The sequence below is a fragment of the Poecilia formosa genome, unplaced genomic scaffold (genome assembly GCF_000485575.1).
Source record: "Poecilia formosa unplaced genomic scaffold, Poecilia_formosa-5.1.2 Scaffold14, whole genome shotgun sequence".
NCBI lineage: Eukaryota > Metazoa > Chordata > Actinopteri > Cyprinodontiformes > Poeciliidae > Poecilia > Poecilia formosa.
Genome location: NW_006799953.1, coordinates 158,131 through 184,934, shown reverse-complemented (window position 1 = coordinate 184,934; position 26,804 = coordinate 158,131). Strand labels below are relative to the sequence as shown.

The window sequence follows — 26,804 nt, the reverse complement described above, 5'->3', positions numbered from 1 at the left end:
ACTCAGGGGCTTTGGCTACTCAAAGGCATTTTATAGCTCTTTCAGACATGGAAGCAAAAGAGGAGTTACTATTCTAATTCATGACTCAATAAAATTTGATTGTAGCTATGATCTGCCAGATAAAGAAGGGAGGTATGTGATAGTGAAGGGGACTCTTGACAATGAAAAGGTAACACTGGTCAATGTTTACAACCTCGCAAATAGTAATAAATAATTCCTTAATAGCCTCCTCAATAAAATAATTATGGAAACAGAGGGAATGTTGGTCTGGGGAGAGGATTTCAATATGGTGTTAAACACAAAACTTGATACAACAAACAGTAAAAAACAACAAAATTCAACTCCAAAAAAATTAAAATTGGCACTTGAAGAGCTTGGATTTGTTGATGTCTGGAGGGAATTAAACACCAATGTAAAGGATTATACTCATTACTCTGTGCCCAATAAAAGTTATTCCAGAACTGACTACCTTTTCATGAATAAATCTGATATATATAAGGTAAAGGAATGTAAAATAGAAGAAACAAGTACATCCAATCATTCTTCGCTAATATTAAAACTAAATTTATCTTCCGCAAAACAGCATGGCGATTAAATGTAGGCTTGTTGAACTTCAAAACAATCAAAGCTGAAATTTCCCACGATATAAAAACCTACATAGAAGAGAATGATGGTGGACAGGTTAATCCGGTGATATTATGGGATGCACTTAAGGCAGTATTAAGAGGAAAATTGATCTCGAAAACTGAAGCCTTTAAGAAATCTAGAGTGGATGCTTATGAAAAAGAAAGAGCTCAACTAACAGATCTGGAAAAACAACACAAATTAACCCAAAATCCCAACCTGTTTATAAAAATAAAAGAAATAAGAAACAACATTGATAAAATGCTTACATATGAAATTGAAAAGAAATCAAAGTTTATTAAACAATCATATCATGAGGTGGGATCTAAAGGAATGAAACTTTTGGCAAAGAAACTGAAAAAGCAACAGTCGGACAGAAATATCTATAAATTAAAGGATGATGAAACAAATCAACTGATACATGACCCAGGAACTATTGAGGAAAGATTTAGGACATACTACCAGAGATGATACAGTCAACCTCCCTCTGCTAAAGATGGACAGATAGAAACCTTCTTGGAGTCACTGGACCTGCCCTCAATTAGAGAAACCCAAAACAAACTTCTCACTTCTTATATAACTAGAACAGAAATACAAAAGGCAATCAATAGGTTAAAAAACGGTAAAACAGCAGGAAGTGATGGACTGCCATCTGAGTGGTACAAATCCTTTAGCGAAGATTTTCTACCATTACTAGAAAAATAATTTAATTATACATTGGAACATGCAGTGCTTCCGCCATCTTGGAGAGAAGCGATTATAACAGTCATTCCAAAAAACAGGAGGAGTGAAACATGCTCTGACTATAGACCTATATCTATTCTAAACATGGACTACAAAATTTATACCTCGATTTTAGCAAAACGATTTGAGCAATTCATTGGAGATATCATAGATGAGGACCAGACAGGATTTATTAAAGGTCGCCAAACGCGAGATAACATCAGGAGGGCACTTCACATAATAGATCATATTCAAAATAAAAAAAACAACAGCTATCTTAATCAGTCTCGATGCAGAGAAAGCTTTTGACAGCGTAGGCTGGAACTTCTCATATAAAGTACTTGAAAAATTTGGTTTTAATGAAAAAGCTGTACAGCGTGTGAGAACTTTGTACCAATCACCTGTGGCCAGAATCAAGATTAATGGAAATCTAACTGATAATATAAAACTGGAGCGTTCTACATGTCAGGGCTGCTGTTTATCACCAACTTTATTTGCAATTTATATTGATCCACTGGCACAACACATAAGACAACACAAGGATCTTAAGGGTATTGATATACATAATGAGTCCCATACAATAGGTTTGTTTGCAGATGATGTAATTTGCTATTTATCAGACCCTGAAAATTCGCTGCCTTGTCTGATCAATCAGAGATATTTGGCTTCTATTCAGGATATAAACTAAATTTGAAAAAGACACAGGTTTTGACATTCGCTTATACACCATCTGAAACAATACGTAGAAAATATAATTTAAATTGGAGCTCTACTATGATGACATACCTAGGAATACGATTAACGAAAAACATAGGTGATCTATATAAAGCTAACTTTACTAAAGTGGACCAAGAAATTAGGAGGGATATTAGAAAGTGGGATGTCCTAACACTAGACTTCAGCTCCAGAATTGAAGCGATAAAAATGAACATGTTACCAAGGTTATTGTACCTCTTCTTGGCATTACCTATAGAAATCCCGGATAGACAGTTTAAAACATGGAACCAGATTATATCTAGATTCATATGGAACGCTAAAAAACCCAGAATAAAATTTGAAACTTTACAAATACCAAAAGAGAAAGGAGGTATGCCATTACCTGACTTTAGAGAATATTATCATGCTGCCCAAATAACTCCCATAATAAATATAAGTGCCATAAATTATGAAGCGAAATGGAAAAATATTGAACAAAAAGTTAACGGAAGAGAATTGCGGAGTATCATTGGAGATATAGAGACCACTAAGAATACACTCAAAAATGTTAATGCTATTACTAGTTTTTCACTGGGTAAATGGTTATATATATATAATCCGGAAATGCAAATTAGAGAAACAATTACATTTGATCCAGTGGCCAGCCTACAATAAATATTTTATTCAAGACACACAATTTAAACAATGATCGGAAAGAGGCTTAACAGCATTATGCGTAGTCCTTAAAGAGGGGCACTTTAAAAGTTTCCAGGAACTACAACAAGAGTTTGCTCTAAGAACTCAAGATCATTTTAGATACCTACAATTAAGGGACTTTTATAACAAAGAAATAAAACAAAAGATAGACCCAAATGTAAATGGGATTGTCAAAATGCTGATCGAGACCTATAAGGGTAAAAAACACAGAACAGTTTCTTTACTCTACAAATATCTGTTAGAAAATAGAGGTACTAATACATTGAATATTAAAACAAAGTGGGAAAGGGAATTGGATATTCTGCTAACCGAAGATGGCTGGCTGAATATTTGGAAGACCCAAATTACAACATCCTCTTCCAGAATCTGGACAGAACATTGTTGGAAGAATATAATCAGATTTTTTATAACACCCCAAATTACTAGTAAATTCAAATCTAGAGCTCAACCATGTTGGAGAGATTGTGGAGCATTTAATGTTAATCACGCGCATATTTTCTGGCTTTGCCCTAGAATTACGCAGTTCTGGAACAGAATACACAGTAAGATTGCAACAATATTGGGTTACTCAATACCCAAGTCTGGCCTGGTTTTATAATCTTGGTCTTTTGGACAATAGTGGACTTAATAATGACTGTTATTTGTTAAAAATTCTGTTTGTGGCAACTAAAAAGGTGATAACCAGGAAGTGGTACAAATCTGAACCTCCTACCACAAAGGAGTGGATACAGACTGTGAACTCATTATTTAAGATGGAGATTCTAACACATAGACTGAGGACACAGGAACAGCATTGCCTGGACAAATGGGAAAAATGGACAAACTTCACATCAACGATACAAGACTAATTTTGGAAATGGATGGTCCCCATCTCTTTTGTGTTACCAAAATAAGAGTTTCCCCCTGGTGTGAGATTTTTGTTTTGTTTGTTCTGTACTTTTTGTCTTTTACAATTTCTATGTGTTGTTTAGACCTTTCCTTTTGAGTGTATTCTAATAACGACCAAAATAAAAATAAAGTTATAAAAAAAAGAAGAAAACTTCATAGGCTGGATGGGAAGCTGAGAAAGAATAAAGAGGAAGAGCAGGCTCATTGTTTTCTGATCTAGCAGGGAAACACGCACACTCTCAACTCTCCCACTGACATTTTCCTCATACCTCCCCAGCGCACACAGAGGGTATTTTTGAAACCCCAGCTGTAAAATTTGCCACATGAGAAGCCACCCGAAGCCAGAGGAGCCGCTATCTCTTCATTGTCGGCGCTGAACTCAATCAGAAGCTGCGCTCAGGAGTAATCCTCCTCCGAGTTGAAGAGGACACCCCCCGCTTTGTAGTCCCCGTATCGGTGCGTCGATACATTCCTGTAACGCAGCATGGATGAGAGCTCAGACCAGAGGAGGCAGCGAACGGAGCGCTGCCTGATTTCTTTGTAGCTGGCTCTGACAAACGGGCGTCGACACGGAGACTCGGGGGGGGAAGCCAATTAGAGGGCCTCTCCCGGCTTTTTAAGAGGCAGATAATGTTCTTGTTTTCATAAAGCATCCTGTTATTTAATCAGGCCTGTAAGTGAGAGCTTGACACCCCCTTCCCACGGCGTTGAGCAGCGTCCCTTCCTCCCTCCTTCCTCCTCTCTCTCTCTCTCTCCCATCATTCCTGTCCTGAGCCCTCCATCTCATTCAACAGCTCTTGTAAGCCTCCAGGAATTCACTCTTGGAACAGGCCGTGTACAGAGCCGTGTCTCTCTGCAGAGCAAACACACGTACACAAACACCAGCAGCATGCTGACAACCCCACCACACACACACACACACACACACACACAGGGTCTCTGTGAATGAGGCTGACCTAGATACAAACAAATTCACAAAAAAATGAACCAATTTGTTTGTTTTATTATTGCATTACTCTATTCATTACATGGACAAGTGTTCAGAGATTTTCTGTAATCGGCAGAGGACATGGAGCTGTGTAGATTTCCCTCTGGCAAGTCTGATTTGAAAAAATAGTGATGCAATTCCTGAAACTTTATAACTCCATGTATAACCATATACATACACATACGTGTGTGCGTGTGTGTGTATTCAGCAAACTTTCACACCCTTACTAACAAAAGTGTTGAGCATGTAGATGAACAAAGGCAAATTAATTAAAAATAAAAAGTAAAGCCCAGTGTAAGACATGCAAATAAAACAATTACAATTATCATAAATCTGTACACAGTTTGAAAATGCAATGTCTGTTATTGGTTTTCACAACTGTTGACTATGTGATGTGTTTATGATGTTCTTTTATGTTTTCACGATTTAAAGCACTTTTAACTGCTGTGTTGGTGAAATGTGCTTTATAAATAAACTTGATTGATTGACTGACTTCATGAAAAGGCTCCTCGTCTCCAGGCTCTGGTTCCAACATGCAAGGATGATGAATGGTTGGCGACATCGTTAACTGTTTTGTTGGTATCAAACTAAAAAAATAAATGGTTGAATGGGGTGGAGTGGTGCGTTCTGCAACCTGGAAGGGGTCGGGACACGAAACGTCTCATCACATTTAAAAAGACAGCAGCAAAAACACATAGCAGGGGTCAACGATGAGTCTGTGGAGCTACAATAACGAGGAATTCAGACCAAAGAACTACAGTTCTATTTTATATAGACCAAAAGTGAATGATTTACATGTAAAAAAGAAGAATTTAAAAGCATGATACGTCCACTTTAAACTGAATATTTTCAAGCCTTCTTAGACCAGGGCTGCTTTACTTTTATTACCCATTTGTACTCATGTTTTCCGAAAACATGACGTTGTTTGTTTTTTTTTAACCCGATTAAAAAAGCAAACGAAAAGGTTACTCTTTATCGGTTACTCCCACAACTCAAATGGGTCTTGTCATGCTAGAAACACTGAAGACCAGGCTACAAGGTAATTCAGAAAAAGCTGCTAAAGCAGATGACAGTCGGTGAGCCTCAAACTAAATCCAGAGTCATTACACAGATTACTGCAAACACAATTTCCTGCAGAGCTATGCCTTTGATGTCCTCGGCAGTAATTGCTCGCCAGCCAGTGGAAGTGGTGATCAGCAGACACACCTCAAGAATTGAGCAGCAGAACAAACGGTTCAGTTTTTACACAACTTCAGATTTGTGCAACACTGTCAGATCTGGATGATTGCAAACGGGTGACAAACACTTTTCTAAACCTGCTGACTTTGATTTTTTAATTGCGAGGTCAAAACGGTACAAATTCAGGCTCAATGACCAAGTCAGGAGAAAATTCTAATACATCTTTTGCTGATTTAAATTTAAAACAGGCATTTCTTGATCCATTCTCTGTTACTGCCCTGTTCTCGCTCAAATTTAAGCCTTCAAACTCAAACATCAATTTCTTTCTTACAAATACCATAAAATACCACAAACCTTGTGCTTTAAGTTAAGTTACCTTTGTTAAAAGCTTAGATTTTTGGGCTGCCTGCAATGTTACTAAGAGTTTACTCTCATTCTTTTTTTTGCCTAAAGCTGTTTGATGAGTGTTTGCTTTCTTAAAGGCCTCAAAACAGCAGACAGACTAATACAGAACTTCCTGCCAATCTTCACAATAAGAAGCTTAGGGATTAATTTAGTGACCCTAAACCAGTCAAATGCCTGCAATGGGTAAGACAAGTTCTGAGAAGTCGGCTCGATGGTGAGAACAAGATCTGAGCAACCCAGGAGCCACTGTCCTAGATCAAACATCTAAGCTTGAAGAATACATCAGAAAGACAGCCTGAGGGGATGAAGTGCTCTGTGAATCTCTTACACAAAAAGAACTGGCAGACAAGGAGCTGGGATGTACAGTGGACCACTTGAAGATTTTTCTGTGGAACGTAACTTTAAAATATCTGCAGAAAATCCACACATTCACTAATTTCTTTGTAGAGCGTATTTAAAATATTTGCACGAAAATACAGCTTCAGATGCCGGAATAGTGAGGCAAGTCTATTGGCAGCACTGAAAAGCCAGGAGTGCCATGTCCTTCTCTTGGTGCTCATTGGCTTTACGTCGTAGAGGAGAAATAAGGAAGACTGTGGATGTTCTGCGGTAGTGCTGGGATGCTTTCCTACCAATGGCTACAGAGACAACAGGTCTGAACAGCAATAGAGGCTCAGATCTATAACCAGGCTAACTCCCTGGTGCAGGATGTGTAAAGAGGCCCCAGAAACAATCCAGTCCCTCGCAGTGGGCTGCAAAATCCTGGCACTAAAGGAATAAATGTCCAAGTCGCCGATATGGTGTACAGAAACGTCTCTGTGGAGTGCAAACTGGAAAACCCCTATATCAAAGTCCCAAGGTAGGTGATGACTCTTACTATGTTTTGTCTTAGTTTTGATGAACCTTAGATCCTGTGTAACGTCCAGTTACAACATGGTAATGGCCAACCAACCGGACCCAGTCATCATCCATAAGCAGCAGCAGACAGTCATTGAGACCGATCAATGGAAACTTCAGGAAAAAGGCGAAGTGGCTGCAGCCGGCGTCTGGAGAAACACTGGAGATCCCGACAGTCCTAATAACAGCTAAAACTCTACGAAGAACACTTAAGCTTCCAGGTCTCTGGTAGGAGACTCAGGGGAACGGTGTGCATGTTGATATTACTACAGGAATGAAGAAGGTAGCACCTGGCTGCACTCTTAGAGCAAAAACATCAATATATAGTTTGCTAATTTAAACAACTATTTCAATACTGGTAGGCATGATATATACGCACCAATCATGATACAACATTTTACATCTTTTATGAGACTCTTATGGTGATATCACAAGAACCACTAAATAAATGGTCTTACTCGTTTTCTCAATTGTACCCAACTGCTACACTAGGGCAAAACACAATGCTATACTGTCTTCTGAAGCCCAGGGGCAAGTCCACCACTGAGTGGCATAATCTGACTTTACAGATGTTACAGCCTACAGCTATTCTCACGTTGTTCTTAATGGCTAATAAACATATATGCCATGCAAATCCAAGTCTAAATATCGTTATTGTTTTCCAGTAAGTTTCACCCAGCAGAGCCTCGCTGTCTGCCCTGTGAATGTGTTTTGTCAAACCCTTGTTAGAGTGGGTGGTGGGTGGGTGGAGGGTTCACTTGGCACAAACCCACCTGAGTCAGTTAAACAGGGTCAGAACAAGAACTGGCCGTGTCCACCAGCAGGGATGCACTCCCAGGACCGGCCAGTTTGACCCGAACGCTAGGATCTGCTCTACTTCATCCCTGTGGATGGAGCTGCTGTAAAAACCCAACCTGCCTACTTTCCATTTTACTTTCTTCAGAAGTGTAGCATTGTCTTAGCCTAAGGGAAGCCAAAAAGAAAGGCAGAAGTTAAAGGGACAGAGATGAAGAGGGAAAGAAAGAAAAGAGACAGGGAGTCTGGGAAGGGTGAATGGATATAAGGAAATGTCTTTTTTTTATGGGAATGTCTCACTTAATCTCATAAAGGCAGCGTTAAAACCTCCTTCTGTTTGCAGAGCGGTTCAAAAGAGGCTCCACATGCCTCCGCTTGCTGTTATATGAAAACAACATTCTAATGCAGATCCTAAAGAGAGGCCAGCGGCTCTGAATGCACAATGGGAAGGGTGCTGTGCCAGATGTAGTGCTGGAAGACGGGAGGGTGGGAAGAGATTTAAGAGGGAATCCAAGCAGCAGGTACGGCTCAGACACACACACACAAAAAGACGCGACAGAGTCGAATCAAAGCAACGCTTTTTCCTGTCAACGGGGCTGTGCAGAGTTGACCTGGAGCCGGTCTGGACGGTAAGGGTCACCCACCGGCCCTGCCTGCCACTCCCCTGAATCAACCCATTCAACTCTGCTGTTCCCGTCTCCCTCTTCATGTTTCACCATGAGACTTCCCACTGCCTTTGTCATTAATAGAGGAATGTCCTGGCTGGAATGACAACCTGTGGTTCACTGCGGCTCCTCAGCAGAGATTTAAGGGGAGCACCTTTATATTTAAGGTCTTTGAAAAGAAAACCTGGCTTTTCTATTTTCCACAAAAAATCGAAAGAAACATCTGCACCAGGCAGACAAATCATCCATCCGCAGTGCCTCGCAAAACTGCGGATACCTGCTGGACCTTTTCACTTTTGTCACATTGGATTTAGGCCTGGACTTTGACTGGGCCATTCTCACACATGAATATGCTCTGAGTAAATCGTTTTGTTGTAACTCTGGGGTTTACATTTACAACCTTTGCCCCGCTGGAAGCTGGACCTATGCTCCCGTCTCAAGGTTTTATGTTGTCCCATCAACGCTGAGCAGCGATGGTCGCAGTGGATTTTACTTAGTGGTGTCAGATCATATGACATTTCCACTACTTTGTGTTGGTCTATCACATTAAAATCCCAATAAAAAAAAACAAAAAAACATTGAAGTTTACGGAAGAAGTGCAAAAAAAGCTCAAGAAGTAGGAATGCTTTTGCAAGGCGTTGTAAGCGTAACATAAAATCGATAAAAATACATCAACAAGCCTTTATCATCACGCAATTCTTACATCCGTTCAAGCATTAGGAGCCAGAGATCCAATAAACTGCGGCGTCATGCCTCTGTTGCCATGTTTTCGAGCACACAGGCTCTTCTACACACCTCTGGGCCTCCTCGCCCCACAGCCGAGGCAAGACCGGGCCCATCTGCGAAGCTATTTTGACGAGCCACCCCTTCAAAATCTCCAGGGTTCAAGCTGTTGGAAGATCAAAGCACTAATACAGCAGTAATAATAAGTTACTGCCCTATGAATGCCTCTTTCATCAGGGAGGGGCTGTGATATAGTACATTTGTAACTGCAGGGCCATTAGGCGCTCATCATATGATCCTATTTGCCGTCCCTATGTGGAAAAATACCTTCAGCTCTGCAGGCTGACGGGGAAAGGCACGAGCTGATATAATGATCTGCAAACATGTCAAACTCTCTAAAAAATTTTGATACACCACCTAAACCACAAGAGAGCCAGCCTTGCCCTACTTGCATCACGCTGAAGGTGCCTGAGTGCCACGGACGCATCACAACCAAAAGTATTTTGGCACCGAACGATATCTTCCGTCTTTCTTCTCGAGGACAACCTCCTATTTTTAGAGCAGCATTTTTTCTTCTCTCTCATATCTCATGTGCCAAACGACAGCGTGATGAAACCCTGACCCTCGCACACTCCCTTTGAAGTGACAAGCGAGGGATGTGCCGAGCTAATACGAAAGCCTTGAGAGGCATTCGTTCTGGAATACCAGAAGCAGCCCTGCAGGGTAGGTGGCGTGTTTAACCCTCGGGCGGCAGATAAACAGCCCCGGCGTGCGCGAGCGCGAGCCGGGGCGAAAGCGTAACGTGCTCACTTTTAAACGCGACGCACGAATCACAAAGGCGCTGCGGTGTGTGAGAGGAGAGAAAGCGTTAGCCAACTCCAACCGCTGTGATACTGTCATCTTTGTGTGAAAATTTGCCAATTTCAAGAAGCATTCATGTGAGAGCCCACCGCAAACCATTCCCAGCTGCTTACCCGGGGGTTTACTAAGCACGGCGAGGCTGACTCATTAAAGTGAGGGTTGAACGGTTTACGCAATCATCAGATAAAGCAAAAACACTGAGATTTACTAGGGGGCTCTTTAAACACAACAGGATGTAAGGAGCCATGAAACGGCCTGTTGATTTACTCCATTAAAGTCACTGCGAACATGTGGAGCCGCCCTTCACGGAGGCGATTAGCAGGTTTAAAACGGCCTCCGCTGGCGGGACGCTGGGCTGCTCCTCCAAGCGATGGCTCAGACAAAAAAATGAAACATGCTTCATCAGGTCAATCTGACAGCAGGAACTGGGGTTTGCTATAATAGTATGAGCATGAATTTACCACCCGAAACATTTTTATCAATTACGGTTATTGACTATTTACCGATTTATTTAGTTTATTATTTGACTGTGAACTCATTTTCAAAACTTAGTAGTTTAGTTGGCTTAAAACTTTGTTCATTACTCCCAATTTTTTTAAAGGATTGTTAGCAACACACTACTAGGTTCTGGTAAAAAAAAAAAAAGAAATTCAATTATAATGTAAAAAAGAGAGAAATTAAATTATAATGTATAAGTAGTCAAATTCATAAATTTACATTTAACGTGACTTTTTTAAAGGATATTACTGTTCCTACTTCTGAGCGCAATTATTTCAAGTAGTGGTAAAATATTTAACAGTCAAACAGGATATAAACAGACACATTTATATCATATAAGCTGCTAAGAAAGCCAGTAGAAGATGCTGGGATGTAAAACTCCTTTTAACTGGTGTGTATTGTACAACATATGCAGCCTGACAAAGCTATGCTACACTGTGAAGCCATAAAACACAGGTCCTAGTGAAAACTTTGGTTGCAGCTTTTTCTTCTTCTTTGGATTAGACATAATAAACTCATCACGGAAATCACTGAGGCTTAAATTATTTAGACAAAAAACATGTTTAAAATAGAACTCAAGTTATATCCTTACAACCTATAATTGAACCTCTCGGTAGGTTTCAATATTACAATAATACAGAAAATGAAGTTGGAAAGAAGAATATGTTGAATTAAGCTCAGAATGTAGTTAATAGTTTTTCTTTTAAATTAAGGAATTGTAAATGTTTACAATTTTTCTTAAAAATATGCTTAAAACTGGTGAAACTTCTACTGCTACTTATTAAACAATGTTTCAGACAAACACCACTTTTTCTCAAAATATGGAAGAAAATACAAAAACAAATTTTAAAAGCTAAAACACAAAGCAAACTAAGATATTTGAAGTAGTCTTCGAGTGTGGCTTCTTGAAGTTTTAAACACTTTTCTAACCTCCTGTGGCAGCTAGCTGTGCTATATTGTATGTGTAAACAGAAGAGATTAATTTAACACGTGTTTCATGTCAAAACACATTTGCTAGCATCCATAAGCAACGTGTGTAAAGTTTCTGCCATCACAAATTAGGGGGAGACAGCTTACAATCCACACACAAGCAGGTGACAGTCCAACTGTTTCTATTTTGAAGAACTGTCTCCCACTAGGCAACACTGTAGGCATCTCACTGTTTTGGTACAAAAAGTTTGTGGTAGCCCTGATGAAAACGTCCAGTTGGACTGCAGAACCGGAGAAGCCTTTGCCTATGAGCATGCAGAGGCTGAGCGCAGTCGTTTCATGGAGGGGAGAGGAAGAAGGGAAAAAGCAGAAAAGTGAGAAAGTGCGAGCAACAAGCTGTTAATTGGGGTAAGAGAGCCAGCATATCTGAACACATCGCCCCCAAAAGCAAACAGCAAATCGTCCAACTCTTATGCATGTGTCAGGAAAAGCTTCGGCTGTTCCTTCAGCTCCGAGTCAATGTAGCAACGTGGCCGTCGTGCACAAAGCCGGCAAGCCATGACAGGATGAGAGGAGGGAGCACAGCGGAGACCCTCTGCAAATCACTCACACCTTGTTGGCAGCGGTGATGACAGTGGAGAACAAAAGTGAATGTCAACAATGCAGCAGGTCAAGGTGGAGCGCTAGGATCTGACCTGCAGAGCTGTCTAACCCCAGAAATGCTTTAATGCTCCCAGCATCCAGAAATCTGCAAGGGCGCTGATTGATTATTTTCCATAAACGAACAATGCTTGCTCTTGTTGTACGCTGGTTTAGGTCACTAGAATTAATGATGAACTGACAACATATTACAATATTCAGTGATGAATAGATAGATAACACCTTGATCTGCATCAGTCTGGGTTTGTGTCCGTGTTCTTATCGCTGTTTGTTAGTGAAGCCAGTTTTGGTTGTAAGATGAAAACAACACTCCAAATGTCTTTTACTAGACTTTTGTTTTACAAATCACTCAGCTGTATTTTCGTCCACAGTAACAACTTTGTTGAAATAAAGTTCTGCACTAGTCAAGACTGGTGCTTGATCACCGTGTTTAAAATCCACAACTTTAGACTTTGAGTCGGACCAAATGTTGCTCTTAGATCACGGGCAGCGCCGACTGTTTTCTGGGGTGCTTCAGTCACTCCAGGGGAACAAAACTGTGACATTTCTAGGATCTGTTTGTGGATCTTTATTCTTCTCACACTCTACAGTCTTAACCGCTGTAGTGCCAAACATTTATGCTCAGAAAGTATGTAGCATCGTATGGGTTTGCAACACAAGTGAGCCAGTGATGAAGATGAACGTCGTCTGGCCGACTGGTGATAAATGTGCAGTTACCCATGATAGATGGAAAAAAGATAGCTAGCCAGCAAGGCTACATTAACGGCTAGTTAACGGTAGCTTTGAATCACAAAACATAGATATCGATCAGAGGCTCAAACTTTTGTTAGTCTGAAAAAGGATTTAAAAAAACATGGAATATATGAGATTAAATAGTCTTCTGCCATGACAACATGGTTAATGATTAAGATACGTGATTAACATATTTAATGCCAACTTACAGTTTGATGATGAATTTAAGAGATTTAAAGGAATTAATTCTAGATACACAAATATAATAATTTTTAAAGGTGCACAGACACCCTGAAAATGTAAACCTTTACTTGAGTCTTAGGTTTCCTGTATAAAACAGACATTTGTGTATGTTGCTTGGTCTTTTTGTTTCCCAAGTCTTCCTTTCTCTCACTATTGTAAAGCCAAAATGAAGAGCAGACATGTCTCAACACGTGAAAAATAAAAAATAAAAAATGGCAGTTTTCTTTGAAGTAGCATCTTACACCTCTGTTTCTTCTGATTTAGTTTCCAAACACCTGATTGGTGGAGGATATAGCTAACTTTAAGTCCTCAACATTTAGTTACAACTTCCACTCCAAAGAGTGTTGATGTCCGCAAAAACCAGGTGCATTTACTGGTCGGAAAAAGTTTTCTTGACGCCCCCATCAACACGGCTGTGGCTGAACATCAATCACGATAATAAAGTGCTGACTTGTGTTGCTCCACAGGTCAAAAATGCCTTAACGAACATCTCCTCTCGCCATCCTGAGGACCGTTCCATACTTTTATGTCCCATTTGCTCACCTGAACAAACACCATTCAGTATGTGCGGGGGCTTTTTGCCTCTCGGAGGCCACTGCAATAACTCTTCCAAAATCTATGTGGCTGCGAAATGCAAAGGATACCACTTGTTTTTGAAGTGGTGACAAAAACAGGAATGCACTTCTCATAAAGCGGGAAAACCTGCTGCCCTCTTCTCTTTGTTGGGTCGCTCGCTAAGCAAAGTTCACAGTGAATGGTCTCCCCCAGCCATAAAGGCTTATTCTGGTGCTTCTAATCCACCCTCCCCCTGTCTGGTTCCAGACATCGACTATTAAAAAGTGAGCGGCTGTACATTACAGTTGCTGCCACACCCACAGATTCCACCTTGTTGGTGAACTCCCATTGTTACCAGTGGGAAATTTCATTCAAGGTGAATCCCTGCTTCGCCGGCTGAGGCATTGAACGGCCTGAATGCAGCCGTCTGCCCCTAATGTGTGGATAATCTTCCTGAAATTGTGCCTCCAGCCCTTCAGAGATAAGATGAGGTCAACAAACAGCAGCCCAAGGCTTGTTTGGGTGACTGTAGATTGAAAAACATTCCTGCTGCCGCCGACTTTTCTTTGTCCAAAATATTCTTCCCATGAGAATATACACACACACACGCACGCACACACACCAGTGCAACCGCACACGTGACTCAGATTGTCTCCATCTTTGCTCCGTGGTACAATCCTCCAAAGATAATATACTATATTCAATTAATTAAGAATATTATTGAAATGTACATTTATTTCAATAAATTTTATCACTACCTGAAGCACTTTATATAGATTAATGCCACGCACGCTGGTGTTTTCCAGCCTTTCTTGTCGATCATGACGTTTTTCTGCTTAGATTTATTAACAGTAGAAAAATTTGGGTTTAATCAAAAGTAAATTTAATACGAGCTTAAAAGTTATTTTGAAAAGGTTCTTCTAATCTGACAAATGTGCCTGTTCAGAAAAAAATATTCTAAGTTATTGAACATGACAGTAGGTTAAGCTGCGGTGATGGAATTATTTTCTTTTATTTTGCCATTTATAATCATAATTTATTTTAGATTTTTATTATATTTTATCTTTTGCTGGTGCAATGTTTCTAGCAATTATCTTAAATAGATGCAATATTTCATTAATATTATCTCTCATCTGGAGTTTCTTTTGAATATCCAGACTTATGGAGATATTTGTTCTAGAAAAGCAGATTAGAATATTTTTTAGTTACATTTTATTTTGTATTTCATTTTAAACAATGCAAATAAGAGCAGTATTCAGTTATAAATGTATTATTTTAAGTATTTTATGAATCTCTCCTGTACAGTTTTATGTCATATGTTTTAATTTTCTAACCAGAATGAACATTTTTCGGCTTGGAGCCATTTTTTTTTCTTCTTAGCATCAACAACAGCGCAAAAGAAAACAAGTTAAAGGTATGGCAGTTCATGTCGGAGTGGGGTGCGGTTGGGACTCTTCCCGTTACAGGTGGATAAGAGAGTAGGTCTGACAAAGGTGCACTTTGTGTGACTTTGTTGAAAACCCTCAGGGAAGAACAAGAAGGACACAAATCAAACCGAATGGGTGCAGAAAAACAAACTGCGGAGAACGAGGAAACGTAAAAAAAAATAAACCACTCGTCGGGACGCTCGGGCATCTTTACTCAGGCTTCTGCAACGAGGACAAACAGGAGATGACTACATATTTATTCTATGACCAGCTTCGTCCATCTCAGAGTCCATGCTGACAGAAAGCCTTCCCGCAGCATGAGGCTGCCACCGACGTGTTGCACCCAGTCCACCTGCTGCACTAGTTTGGTTTCCCATCCACCCTCTTCCACCCGTTTGCTGCCTGGCTCGTGGGAAACAGTTTTGACTTTCTTCTTATCATTCGTCTTCTATGAAGGTCGGATGCATGAAGGCGTAAATCTCTGAGGTCTTCACAGAACAAATAGATTCACATTAGAGACTGCAACTAACAATTATATTGACAATTCTGACGATTAATGGGATTAAAAAATTGGCTTTTTCTGCAGATTTTTCATTTTACTACTTAAACCTTTTCATACAATATTAGAAATAACCTAATTAAGCAACTAAATTCATTTTTTAAATAAGAAAATAAACATTTTATTGCCTGAAGTGCAATAACGTAGCACTCCTTTAGTAAATCTGAACCGGGTGAAGCTAAAACTATGCCACTTGAGAAGTTTTGGCTAAAACCTAAAAGTGTTTTAACCTTAGATGTAAAATATATTTTTGTACAGATTGGCCTAATTACTTCTCTGATTATGTTGTTTTTTTTCTGTATATTTTTGAGTCTGTGTACTCCTGTTAACGATTCATCGAATACTAAATGAGTTGACGATTATTTCAATAACCGAATAATCACAACTAATCATTTCAGCCCTATTATAGACAAGTGGTTTCTGTTTACCGTCTATTAACTTCTGGAAGGAATTGCAGAAATATATTTTGTTTTGGGGGTTATATGCATATATGAAAAGCATTTATAATATATACTCTGTGTACATAGGAATGTCACACTTTTTTAAAAAGTCCTTTTACTTAAACTTTCATATGTTTTGCTCTGCTCCGTTGCGTTTTTGATGTGAAACGTCAATAAAACTCGTCCTGCAGAATGGCAAAAAGTGGAACCGGTGCGAATGTTATTGCCAGGCCACAATATTTCCGGTCAGAAGTATTTGATGTGTTTGTCTGCGCAGCCACAGTTTAACCGTTTGCTCAGCTGGACGTAATGATGAGTCATCGAGGAGATCTGCAAAAGTCAAGACTCCGGTCTCGTTTCTGCTGGGTTTGGTGGCTTTTATTTGAGGCGACTTTCAGGGTTTTCACCAACAAAACAGACGAGGTGTGAAAACCAGCTTTTTATTTCTTCACTAGTCGAAGAGTCAAAACGGGTTTTTTTTTTCTTTGCTGCCTGAAATTTTTTTTTCTCCAAGGTTAAATGGAAGCTGAAATTAGCAAGCTAAATAAAGGGAGACTTTAACAAAAATGTGTTTATAAACCTATATGGAAGTGTAAGCTTCATTCTTTTGAAGCTATCGCACAGAAGAAGACCCGACCAAAACCATGAACCTATTTGTCAAACTACAGAAGGAATATTACTCTCAGCATAAAAGTAAGAAACGGCTTGTATGGTTTGGTGGAAGGACTAAAAAAACAGATTTTAAACTATCCCCATGTGGTTTTTAAAGGTTTTATGTAGTAGACTCAGAGTTTATCTGATATTGGAAACAGATTAAATGTTGGGAGGGGGAGGTGTGTGTGTTTGTGTTTGCTTCAGATATTGGAATGTGTGTGGTTTCTGCAGCTCTTTTAAAGTAAAGCCAAAGAAGAAAAGAGGAAAAAAAAGGAGTGGGGGTCGGTTTCAGACTAACAGAAGAAAGAGACAGAAAGTCCTAGTTCATCCTCTGGAATACAACCTTCCTACAACCGTCTGGCACAAGGCGAGCGAATAATGAATTTTTCAGGGGAGAAATCAAAGCGAATTCAGAAGTCTTCAAACGCTGACGCATTTCATACCAGCCAAAACGGCCATTGTGTACCTGCTGCTTTCTGCATTTAGTCTGAAAGCTAAAATATCCGTCTTTTTCCAGATGTTTCCCGATGTTCCTCCTCCTTGACGTGTCCCAGCTGAGCTGCAGAAGTTGGCCTCGGTTAACAAAAGTAACAAAAAAATAAAAAAACAGAGATGCCAAAGGCAGCTGCCATTGCCGTTCCAGCGACCTGCCTATGCTACATTACAAATAACAGCCTGCGGCCAGAGTCACCCCCCCTGCAGACAATAAGAGAGAAAAACAATGTCATGAGGACTGTGATTTATCCGTCCCTCAGCGGGCTTTCTCTTGTTCTCAACCACTTCCTGTCATTGGGACTGCTTTTACTAGTCTGGAAGCTAAGGCAACAGTAGGAGACCAACCTAACCATTAAGAGCAGTTTATGACTTCCTTCTTATTTCTTTTTTTTTGTCGAATGGATCGGAGCCTGCGAGTTAGGTCACCCAGTCAAATCGAGCTGTCACATGAGATCTGAGCCTCAACGGACCGGCCAATCACAGTTTTCAGTCCTTCCCAATGAGTGTTTTATTTAAAGTGTGGAATAGCAATATAAAATCCCTTCCTCCACATAGATGCTGGGCTGACTTTCCTTCTTTCACCGAAGAAGGAAAGTCAGCGCACAATGTGCTCCAGGAGTAGATATTATTAAATCAATCGGTTTGTTTTCCTCAAAACATATCTGTGGGGAAGGAATGGATCGGATCCAAAGCAGCAGGCAACAATAATGTCGCCCAATTAACTCTCAACCCACACGCGTTTTGAAGTTTTCATGTTATACCTGGGAAAAAAATTAACAAAAAAAAAAAAAAAAGATTGTAGGAATGTTTTTCACCCGCTGTCAGGGACCGGAGCGAAAGGTTTCTTTGCAACAGTGCGAGAGTTTGTTGCAAAACTAAACCGCAGAAACCCTGATGGTTATGTGCACTCCAGATCTGTCGTTTTTGATTAATTAATCTGCCGATTTTAATCCTCCTCCTCCTTCCAAAACACCTGGTTACCAAGTCAACGCCTGCACAAATCACCTTCCTCATCACTTTCATCTTTAAGTGTTTCCCAGAGATAGGCGTGTTGCAGCAGTCGCCCGTGTGATAAGACACAGGTTGTTCAGGTGCACCTCTTTCACGGCGTTCCCAAGGGAAAACAAACACATAAAAATGCAGATCGACCCCTATGCGTGCTCCACGTTCGGATATTTATAGCCTCTGTGTTGTTCTAATAGTTAGATATATAAATATTTCACATCAATTTAAATAAAAAGTAAATAATAATAATAATAATAATAATAATAGTAATAATAAAGTTTGAAGAAACTACCCTACATTTCTGTAAAATGTGATGAAAATATAATTTGCTGCGTTCTGTTTAGAGCGCAGACATTCATTCTGGTGTGTTTCTGACTGCTGAAATGAGCACACAAAAATCAGACATTTTGGAATAATCTTTAGAAAATTTAATCTAGAAATGGATGATATAGGCACCGGAAAAACACATCATTTCAGGGGGAAAAGCTTGTGCTAACTGTGACGCATGGAGGCGAAAAAGTGTCCCGATTCGGAGATGACGGCTCACGATCACCCGCCATGAATTCTACCTTTTATCAGAGGAAAATGTGAGATCAAATGTTTAAAAAAAAAAAAAAAACTAAGCTGAACCAGAACTGGAGCCTACAACATGACTAGGACCCGAAATACACCAGTAAATTCACCAAGAATTGGCTTAGCTTCAAAATATTCTGATCATTATAACAACTGGCATTGCAAGTAGAGAAAGAAACACATACAGCAGGCTGACATTAATGTAAATATAATGTGAATATGGTAATAATAACTCTCTATATTCTAAATGTATCAGGAATTCAATGTCAACACAAGTTAGACATCTTTACTTATGTTTGACAACTTGTGGCAACAGGCTAACTCATGTAGCTTCCTGTCACACCACAGACATGTGCACTTATAAGTTCACATGGATGAAGTGAGTTAAGTTTTTTAACAAGATAGCAAAATAAGACTCATTTCCCAAAGACTGTTTTTCATTTTGGCCTTTGTATGCCAGTTTTTGCTGTAACTATTTACATAGAGCATCGGTAAAATAATGCTAACTGCCAAAATCTGAAGCCATTCATTGAGCGTTAGTGCTTGCTAGTTTTTGAACTGATGCTAACAGCAGCTAGCTAGAAAACAGTGCTAAAGGTGTGTTCGGTCCAACTAGAAAATGGAAATCATGACAAACTCAGACCAGGAAATGTCATCATGTCTAAGATGAATGAGGTCCAGTTGCCAGAAGGAAAACTTATTTGATTTGCTATTTGTTTTTTATGCTAACCGCTAGTAGTAGTAGTGCACGCTGAAAGAAATGTATTTTACTGCCTTTAACACATTCAAATGCCAAAAGAACATGTTAATAAATGGAGGTGGCACAGCACTGTGTTTCTCTGGTGTAGTAACACACTAAAATAAGACTTATTATTGTGGCCAGTGGTCCCTTATAATCCTCAGAATTACCACCAAAAATACATCCTTATGTTTAGTTATCTGCCCTAAAGTTCACACGAGACAAGTATGTATATAACAATGCATTTTCTTTAGTTTTGAAGCAATAACTCATGAAATTTTAAGCTACTACCTTTCTAACTTCCTGCAGAAGCAAGCTACACTGTAGTGCTAATGCTAGTTTGTATGTAATCAGTAACAAACTTGATTTTAGCTGCTGTCTTCCACAATCGTGTTGCTATTATTTACATTACTGCTGACATCTCCTCTTACAAGCAATAAGCATCAAGTTCCAAGTAAAGCTGTTGCATCAGGTAGCTAGTGCTACTTATCATGCTAATGCTGCCTGGCACTTAGCCTGATTTATAATGGTGCTTGATTAGCAGAAACAAACAGCACATTACAAGCCGCTTCACCATATTTGGTATTACACACAAAGAGTGAATAAAACCGACTTGATTAGACACAAGGCGGCTCTAACGAATGCAGAAATAAGCGGGCGTCGTCATCCAGGGATCAGGAATAGTTTGTGCTCGTAATGGATGTGACACATTAAAACGGGTGTATAAACGGATTGATTAACAATGTGATCCGCTGTGAAACGTTTGTAAAGCACGCCTGACATGATATGATCCACTAACACACATACTGGATGAACAAACAGATGAACTTCAAAGGCTCGGTTAAAGAAAACAGGATTACTGCAGAAAGCAGGCCAAGAGGTCTTTTCATCTGAGGGGGCAGAATCAATAAGAAAACCTCTACGAGAGTTAACAAGTTCAGGCAAGGGCCCAAGACTCAGTCACCGTAGGAGCTGTTTTCACAAAACAATCCCAGGGTTAAAGTGCTTCACAAAGCTGAACACAAAGTGGGAGTAGCTGATGGGAGAGTGTGTTTGGAATAAAGTCGAACTGGTGAGTTTTTCTCAGATTTTTCCTCCCGAATCTTGTGTTGCTCGGCTGCTCAACCCGAGAACCTATCCGGAGCCTCCGTGTAAACAGACGAGGCGAACAGAGAGCGGACGGATCTTTTCCACTGCAGCACAACATGCTGGCGGAGAGAGAGACAGAGACAGAGAGAGAAAGTATGCAGCCTCTACTTGTGTTATGTTGTGTGGTGGAATGACGCAAAACCACTGGAGTGGTCGAAGGATCTGATTCAGACATTTACAAAGAGAGAGGGACACACACACACTGGTGGGCACCAGCTGCAGCTCAGAGGAAACTTCTACACTTTTAGGGAAATTTCGGATTTTCCGGAGCTTTATAATAAAAGTTCAAATTAAATTCATAAAAGTGTTAAATGATTAATGCAAAAAAAAAAGCTCAACAGGTTTTAAATGAAGTTGGACGCCTTCCACTTCATTCGCTATCTGTAAGCTTAAAGTTGTACATGAAAATTTCTTATAAATTTAAACTAAGGAATGTTCCCATCATTAATCTCCAAATTATAAAGTGTTGCATGAAAGAAGAGTACAGTGAAAGATGAGGACGGTATCTTCAGTTATTCTCTTTGCTTTGGGATGACACAGAGTGTCAAGACACGAAAAAAGAAAACTGTGCGTCTGGAGTAGAGCTGGTTCAGGTCACTGAACCTCTGACCAGTTTTACTAGTCTGGTCTGTGACTGATCCGTGATTGGCTGGTTGGAAATTATCTTTTTGTTTCCAGTTGGTAAACGCAGCTTATATAAGAGCTACGTGTCTGTTGAGTAAAAACATATTGCAGGTAAAAGGGCTAAATATATATCTATATAATTGGTTTGATTATTCCCTTAAAGATGAACTGTTGGTAATCTTTTCAAAATCTCACAGGTAAGGCGGCGGTATATTTCATAAAATACACACATGCGCCTTATTGCTAACATATGAGGATAAAAGCTATTTAAAATGTCACCATCATAATCATCTTTGTTAAGAAATAACAGTGAAATCCTGTTTGACTGCGGAGCTGTGCAACACCGACTGTTCTCTCTCACACAGTGTGACATCACCTCTAACAGAAGAGTCTATGATTGCTCACAGACAAGCTCCTATATATTTACAATAAATTAATTATTGATTTTAAAATTTAACACAACTGACAGAAAATCAAAGGTTTTTCCACTCAAATATTAGCTTAGCCAGCACTGTCGTTAATATTAAAGGGATCTCCGATGCCTTATCTGATTTAAAAAAAAGAAAAAAAAGAAAAGTTTGTTCTTTTAATCAAATCTATTTTGTATTTAACCCTAATCATTATCTGTTCAATTTGAAATTTATCAGGAAAGTATAAAATATATTTTCAATGTTGTTTATGTTTTGTCTTTTTTTTTTTGTCTCCAGTTAAACTGACATTTACTTACAGGTCAGAGGTTTTACAAATTCGCCAATTGGAAACCGACCACCAATCTCTGACCAGTGCATTGTTTAATCCTGGGAGCCACACCAGCCGAAATGTTCAAAAACACAGTGAGAAAGCTCGGGTGAAGAGCACTAGAGGGGTGAAGAAATCTCCTTGCAGTGACTCGAGGAATCCTTGAAAACCAACCTAAAAACAAAGGACAAGAACAAAACCTTCCCCATTAAGGCTCTTAACCTCACTTTGTTTGCTTTGCGCTCTATTCTAAGTGTACGTGGCGCAACACGAGCCCTCTGTGGCCGTCACAGGCTCCTATAGGCTGGCCGGGGCGCCTTGCAGCCAGACTAAACTATAAACAAGTGCCATCTAGAGAATGGAGGCAGGGACGGCACCGCACATCCCGTACAGTACGGTCTGATTCATCCTCTTCAAAAGGCATGGGGTGAACTTCATAACAGCTGCATGGCGAAACCCCCCCAGCCCCACAATGACTCCCCCCCCAGTAAATCCACCGTGACCAAAAGCTCTGAATCTCACCAAGAAAAGGGAGGATGCAGGTGGCTGGATTGGAGTTTATTGCAACACATAGTTTCCAGGGAGCCAAAACAACAAGATCTCCCCCCCCCCCCACCGCCACCTCCCTCAGCACCCACCTCACAAACACACACTCCTCCCTCCTTAACTTCTCTGGATCTCAAAGGCCGTCAGCGGGGAGGGAGAGAGCGAGCACTCGGAAGCGGTCGCCTTTTGTTCCACGCTCTTTTAGCACTGGGGAGGGCAAGGGAAGTTTTTGTTTATGGGACAACACAGGGTTGCCATTAAGGCTTTAATCAAAACTATTCTCTGCAGTCAGCCTTGAGTGACAGCAGCGCTCTTTCCCCCCCCGATCCCCGTCGTCAACCAACCCACCCTCGCAGGGAGCGACAGGAGGAGGGAAGAGAAGGGAAACTGTGGGAATGTCTCTAGATTGTCGCCGCGGCGGGCAGCTCCTCGACATGGCTTTAAATTAGGGGGGAAAAGAAAACACAGGCTAAAAAAAGCGAGCCGCCTAACTATACTCCTGCCTGCTAATTTGTCACCACTTGAAAAACGGGAGGGAAAAATAGCAACAGTTTAAATCGCGCCGCTTTCAAGCCGAGGGATGCCAGCCAGAGACGCATGGCAGAATACTTAAAGACGCCGGGGGGAGATTTAGGTCAGCTCCGACAAAACTTACACATGCATCGAAATTATTGTGGCTGGAATCTGCGGAGGTCTGGCTGCATTCTTATTAGAGGGAAGCAGAAATGGAGAACCCTGAGCGTCTGGCTGGCTGAGATCGGCCCGGTGACAGCTGGGGCCCGAAAGCCTCACATCCAGAGCCAGGGCTCATAGCCACTTGCTACATAGCAGCGCCGAGCCATTCCCACCCCACCGCCCCTTCGTTTCTTTCTTTCAAGACCTCACCCTGAAAGATCACTGTCCTAAAGAGAAAAAATTCTGCCAAATAATTCCCTCAAAAACCTTTTGTACTTTATCCAAAAGCGGAAGGAGAGCTGGGAGAGAAGGCAGCGTGGAGAGATGTTTCATCTCGCTGCTGCCAAGTCTGACAAAGGAAAAGGGGTCACAGAGAGGGGCATCACTGTGTGTTTTGTGTGTGAGGGGTACCTTATCCAGCAGAGGCGAGCAGTGGGGACCTAATTGCTCCAGCTTGACGATGGTGATGAAGCCGCTGTCTTGTCGTTCATCCTCGCTTGTGTTGCACAGAGACACAGGGTGATACTGCAGAAGACAGAGACAAACAGGGTAAAGCAAACATTGTTTTCCCTCCAGTTACTTTACTTATTATTACCCAAGCGACACAAACGTCTCTGAAATTCTGAGCAATCACAATTTATGCCGTTATGTTAACTACTTAACATTTCAATGGGATTTTTTGAAAAAGTTAATGAAACTAACTGGAGATCCTGAAAGAGAGAAGAAGCAAAGAGGTCCATGGTAGCTTTGGAGGAGCTGCTGAGATCCACAGTTCAGGACAGGACAACTCTGGCCTTTACGAAAGAAATACAAGAACATACACCGAGGTTTTTAAGCAGACCAGAGTTTTCTTTTTTGGTCTGCATCAGAGTTTGTGCATTCACACCTCCCCAAATGAACCGGATTTTCTAGACACAAACAAACTAGAGGCCTAATCCAGGCCTCAACGGCCGGTGTTCAGCAATTTTTAAGACCCTTCTCCATAGTAGTGGATTTAACCAGTCGGCCCTTGCCAGAGTCATCTCCACTTGCAGATATTGTGTGGTTTGGAAGCACCTCTGGGGTGCTACAAGCCAGATAGAGTCGGGTTCTGCGCAAAAGCAATTTGATTGGCAGCAGATTACAGTCGTTAAGTTACGTCAACAGCAAAGTTTCGACATTTTCAATTTGTGATGAGTAGTTGACAAAATGCAAATAGATCACTCCATGGTCCAACCTTGAGATTCAAACCTTTTTATAAATTGTGGCCCAAGAAGGTATACAATGTCAACTGGAAAGGGGAAGCCGAACGATCGCGCCCACACCCCCTAATCCAGACTGCCAATAGAGACACCCAATCTGGCTTGAAGCAAACCAAACATTAACCAGCCAGAGTGAGACTTTAGATATGTCCATGGTCCAACACACCTGAATCAAATGACTGAATCATCTCCTCAGCATGCAGTCAAGTTCTCCAGAGTCCTGCTAAAGGCATCGTTATGTGACTCAGGAGAGTCAAAGCAGAGACAAATCCAAGACCTCAGAGCCTGGATTTGAAGACCTCTAGTTTAGATCGAGGTGTATTATAAAATATTAGTTTGGCCCAAACTAAATTCAGATGAGAATCTGTGACAAGACTTGCAAACTGCTGGTTATGTAGACTCTTCACCAGCTTTGTCTTCTTTGTAATATCGGACTCTTAGACACAGGAGGGCTTCGTCAATTCCCCACTAAGCCCTTCCCAGATTTTTTTATTTGTAAAAAACTACAAAAACCAGAGGTCCGTCTCACCAAACCACCGCTGACGTTTGTGGTTGCAACAAAAGGTGACAAAGTTCGGGGAGCGTAAACACGTCTACCAGGCACCGAAGAGACTAGGGGAGGTGTTTTCACACCAACAGTGAAGTTGGAGGCATTTGTGTGTGACGCTGACGCTCTTCCCTCATAAACCAATGAAATCAATTACATGGAAGGTGATGTTCACTCCCACACAAAGCCTTGAGGATCCAAAGAATGAGAGATAGGCTTTTGGTAGGAACATTTGATCCCCTCTGAAAGGGAAGAAAATCGTAACTGCTGAAAGGCTGCATTTAACAGCTCAAGGGGATAGCCGCAGCGCTCGCAGGTCGCAGACATGCTGTCACGAGTCACAGAGGCAGCAATGTGCTCCTCAACCCCCTTCCGAAAACTCCTCCAAGTGAAGTCTTCTCCTGATCAGTTCTCGTTTCGGACTCCCGGGGCGCACCCGCCCTCCGGTTCCACGGTCCTGGCCTAGGCCGGAACGGTTCTGCCCCTCTTCGTGTGGCTGCCGACCTCTTCCCTCCTTCCCTCCCTCCCCTTAACTCGCCCAGCGGAAATCTCCAAATTAAAAAGACCCAGGGGTGACATCAACAGCTGGCATCCCCGGGTTGGGGAATTGACGTAATGGGCTGCAAAGGGCTGGTGCATGCCTGTCAGGCGGAGGGAAGGAGGGAGAGAGAGAGGGAGAGGAGACACGACGGAAAACAGACTTGGAAAACCAGACTGGGACAGCGAGATAAAAGGAAGGGCCAGAAAACAGCAGCACCTGGCCGCGACTCACCGTCTGGATTCCTGCGGAAGCAGTGAAAGTGGAGAGATGCATTTTAGTACATCGTGTGTAATATGCCATCACCTGATCTTAGGAAAACAAAAGTCACCCATCGTACGTCAAATCGTAGGATTGTAGCGTCTTTCTAAACGCTGACAGCAGCTGTTGTCGAGTTGAGCTTACAAAGACGACGAATTTGAATACACCACTTCAAATATGGCGGCCGGCATTCGTGACGGCAGCGAGCTGCAGAGCAGAAAGAACCCCTGGCTGGCTCCATACGCTGCGCTGCCAGCTGTCTCCACCAATCTGCATTTACTAGGCTCAAATTAGAGGCCCATGGTTGAACTTGGCCTTCGAAAAAACAGAAGTTCAGAAAAAAATACTTTTATTGACATTACTCCTGTGATGCCTTGACCTCCGCTCGTCTTTTGTGGTAAATTTGTGGGACATGCTAGAACAGAAAAACAATCAACAAGATGCTTGGGGAAAATGGCTAACTTGACGCTTGTTTGGATCTCTTTGTGACATTAAGCAAGTCGCTACATGACGCTGTGCAATCACACCAAATAAAGGAGATAATAACCCCAATGCTGAGCCAAACAGGCTCAGAAGGAGTGGCTGCTTTTACTTTCTTCTGGCTTTCCTCTGAGGCCAACCCCCTATGTTTTGCGTCTCGAACTACACCAGGCATTATCTTCTATTTTAGATGCGTCGGCACCGCTTACAATCGGAGCCCCGCCGAACACTCTGCGTGTGCCACCGTCGGTGCAGCGTACCGCTCCGAGGCACGCTGCTTTTGCTGGACTATAAACGGCAACAAGGACACTCTGAAACGTCTTCATTTGGCTTT

At 41.2% G+C, this 26,804-nt stretch overlaps 1 protein-coding gene across 1 annotated transcript in view; it reads right to left on the bottom strand.

Annotated features, from left to right (window-relative positions):
* rnf43 (ring finger protein 43) overlaps positions 1-26,804 on the bottom strand; it is a 101,964-nt gene that overhangs the window by 19,125 nt on the left and 56,035 nt on the right. Inside the window, exon 2 of the mRNA XM_007545768.2 lies at positions 23,815-23,928. Within this exon, the coding sequence (XP_007545830.1) occupies positions 23,815-23,928 (114 nt within the window). The remainder of the gene's footprint in view (positions 1-23,814; positions 23,929-26,804) is intronic.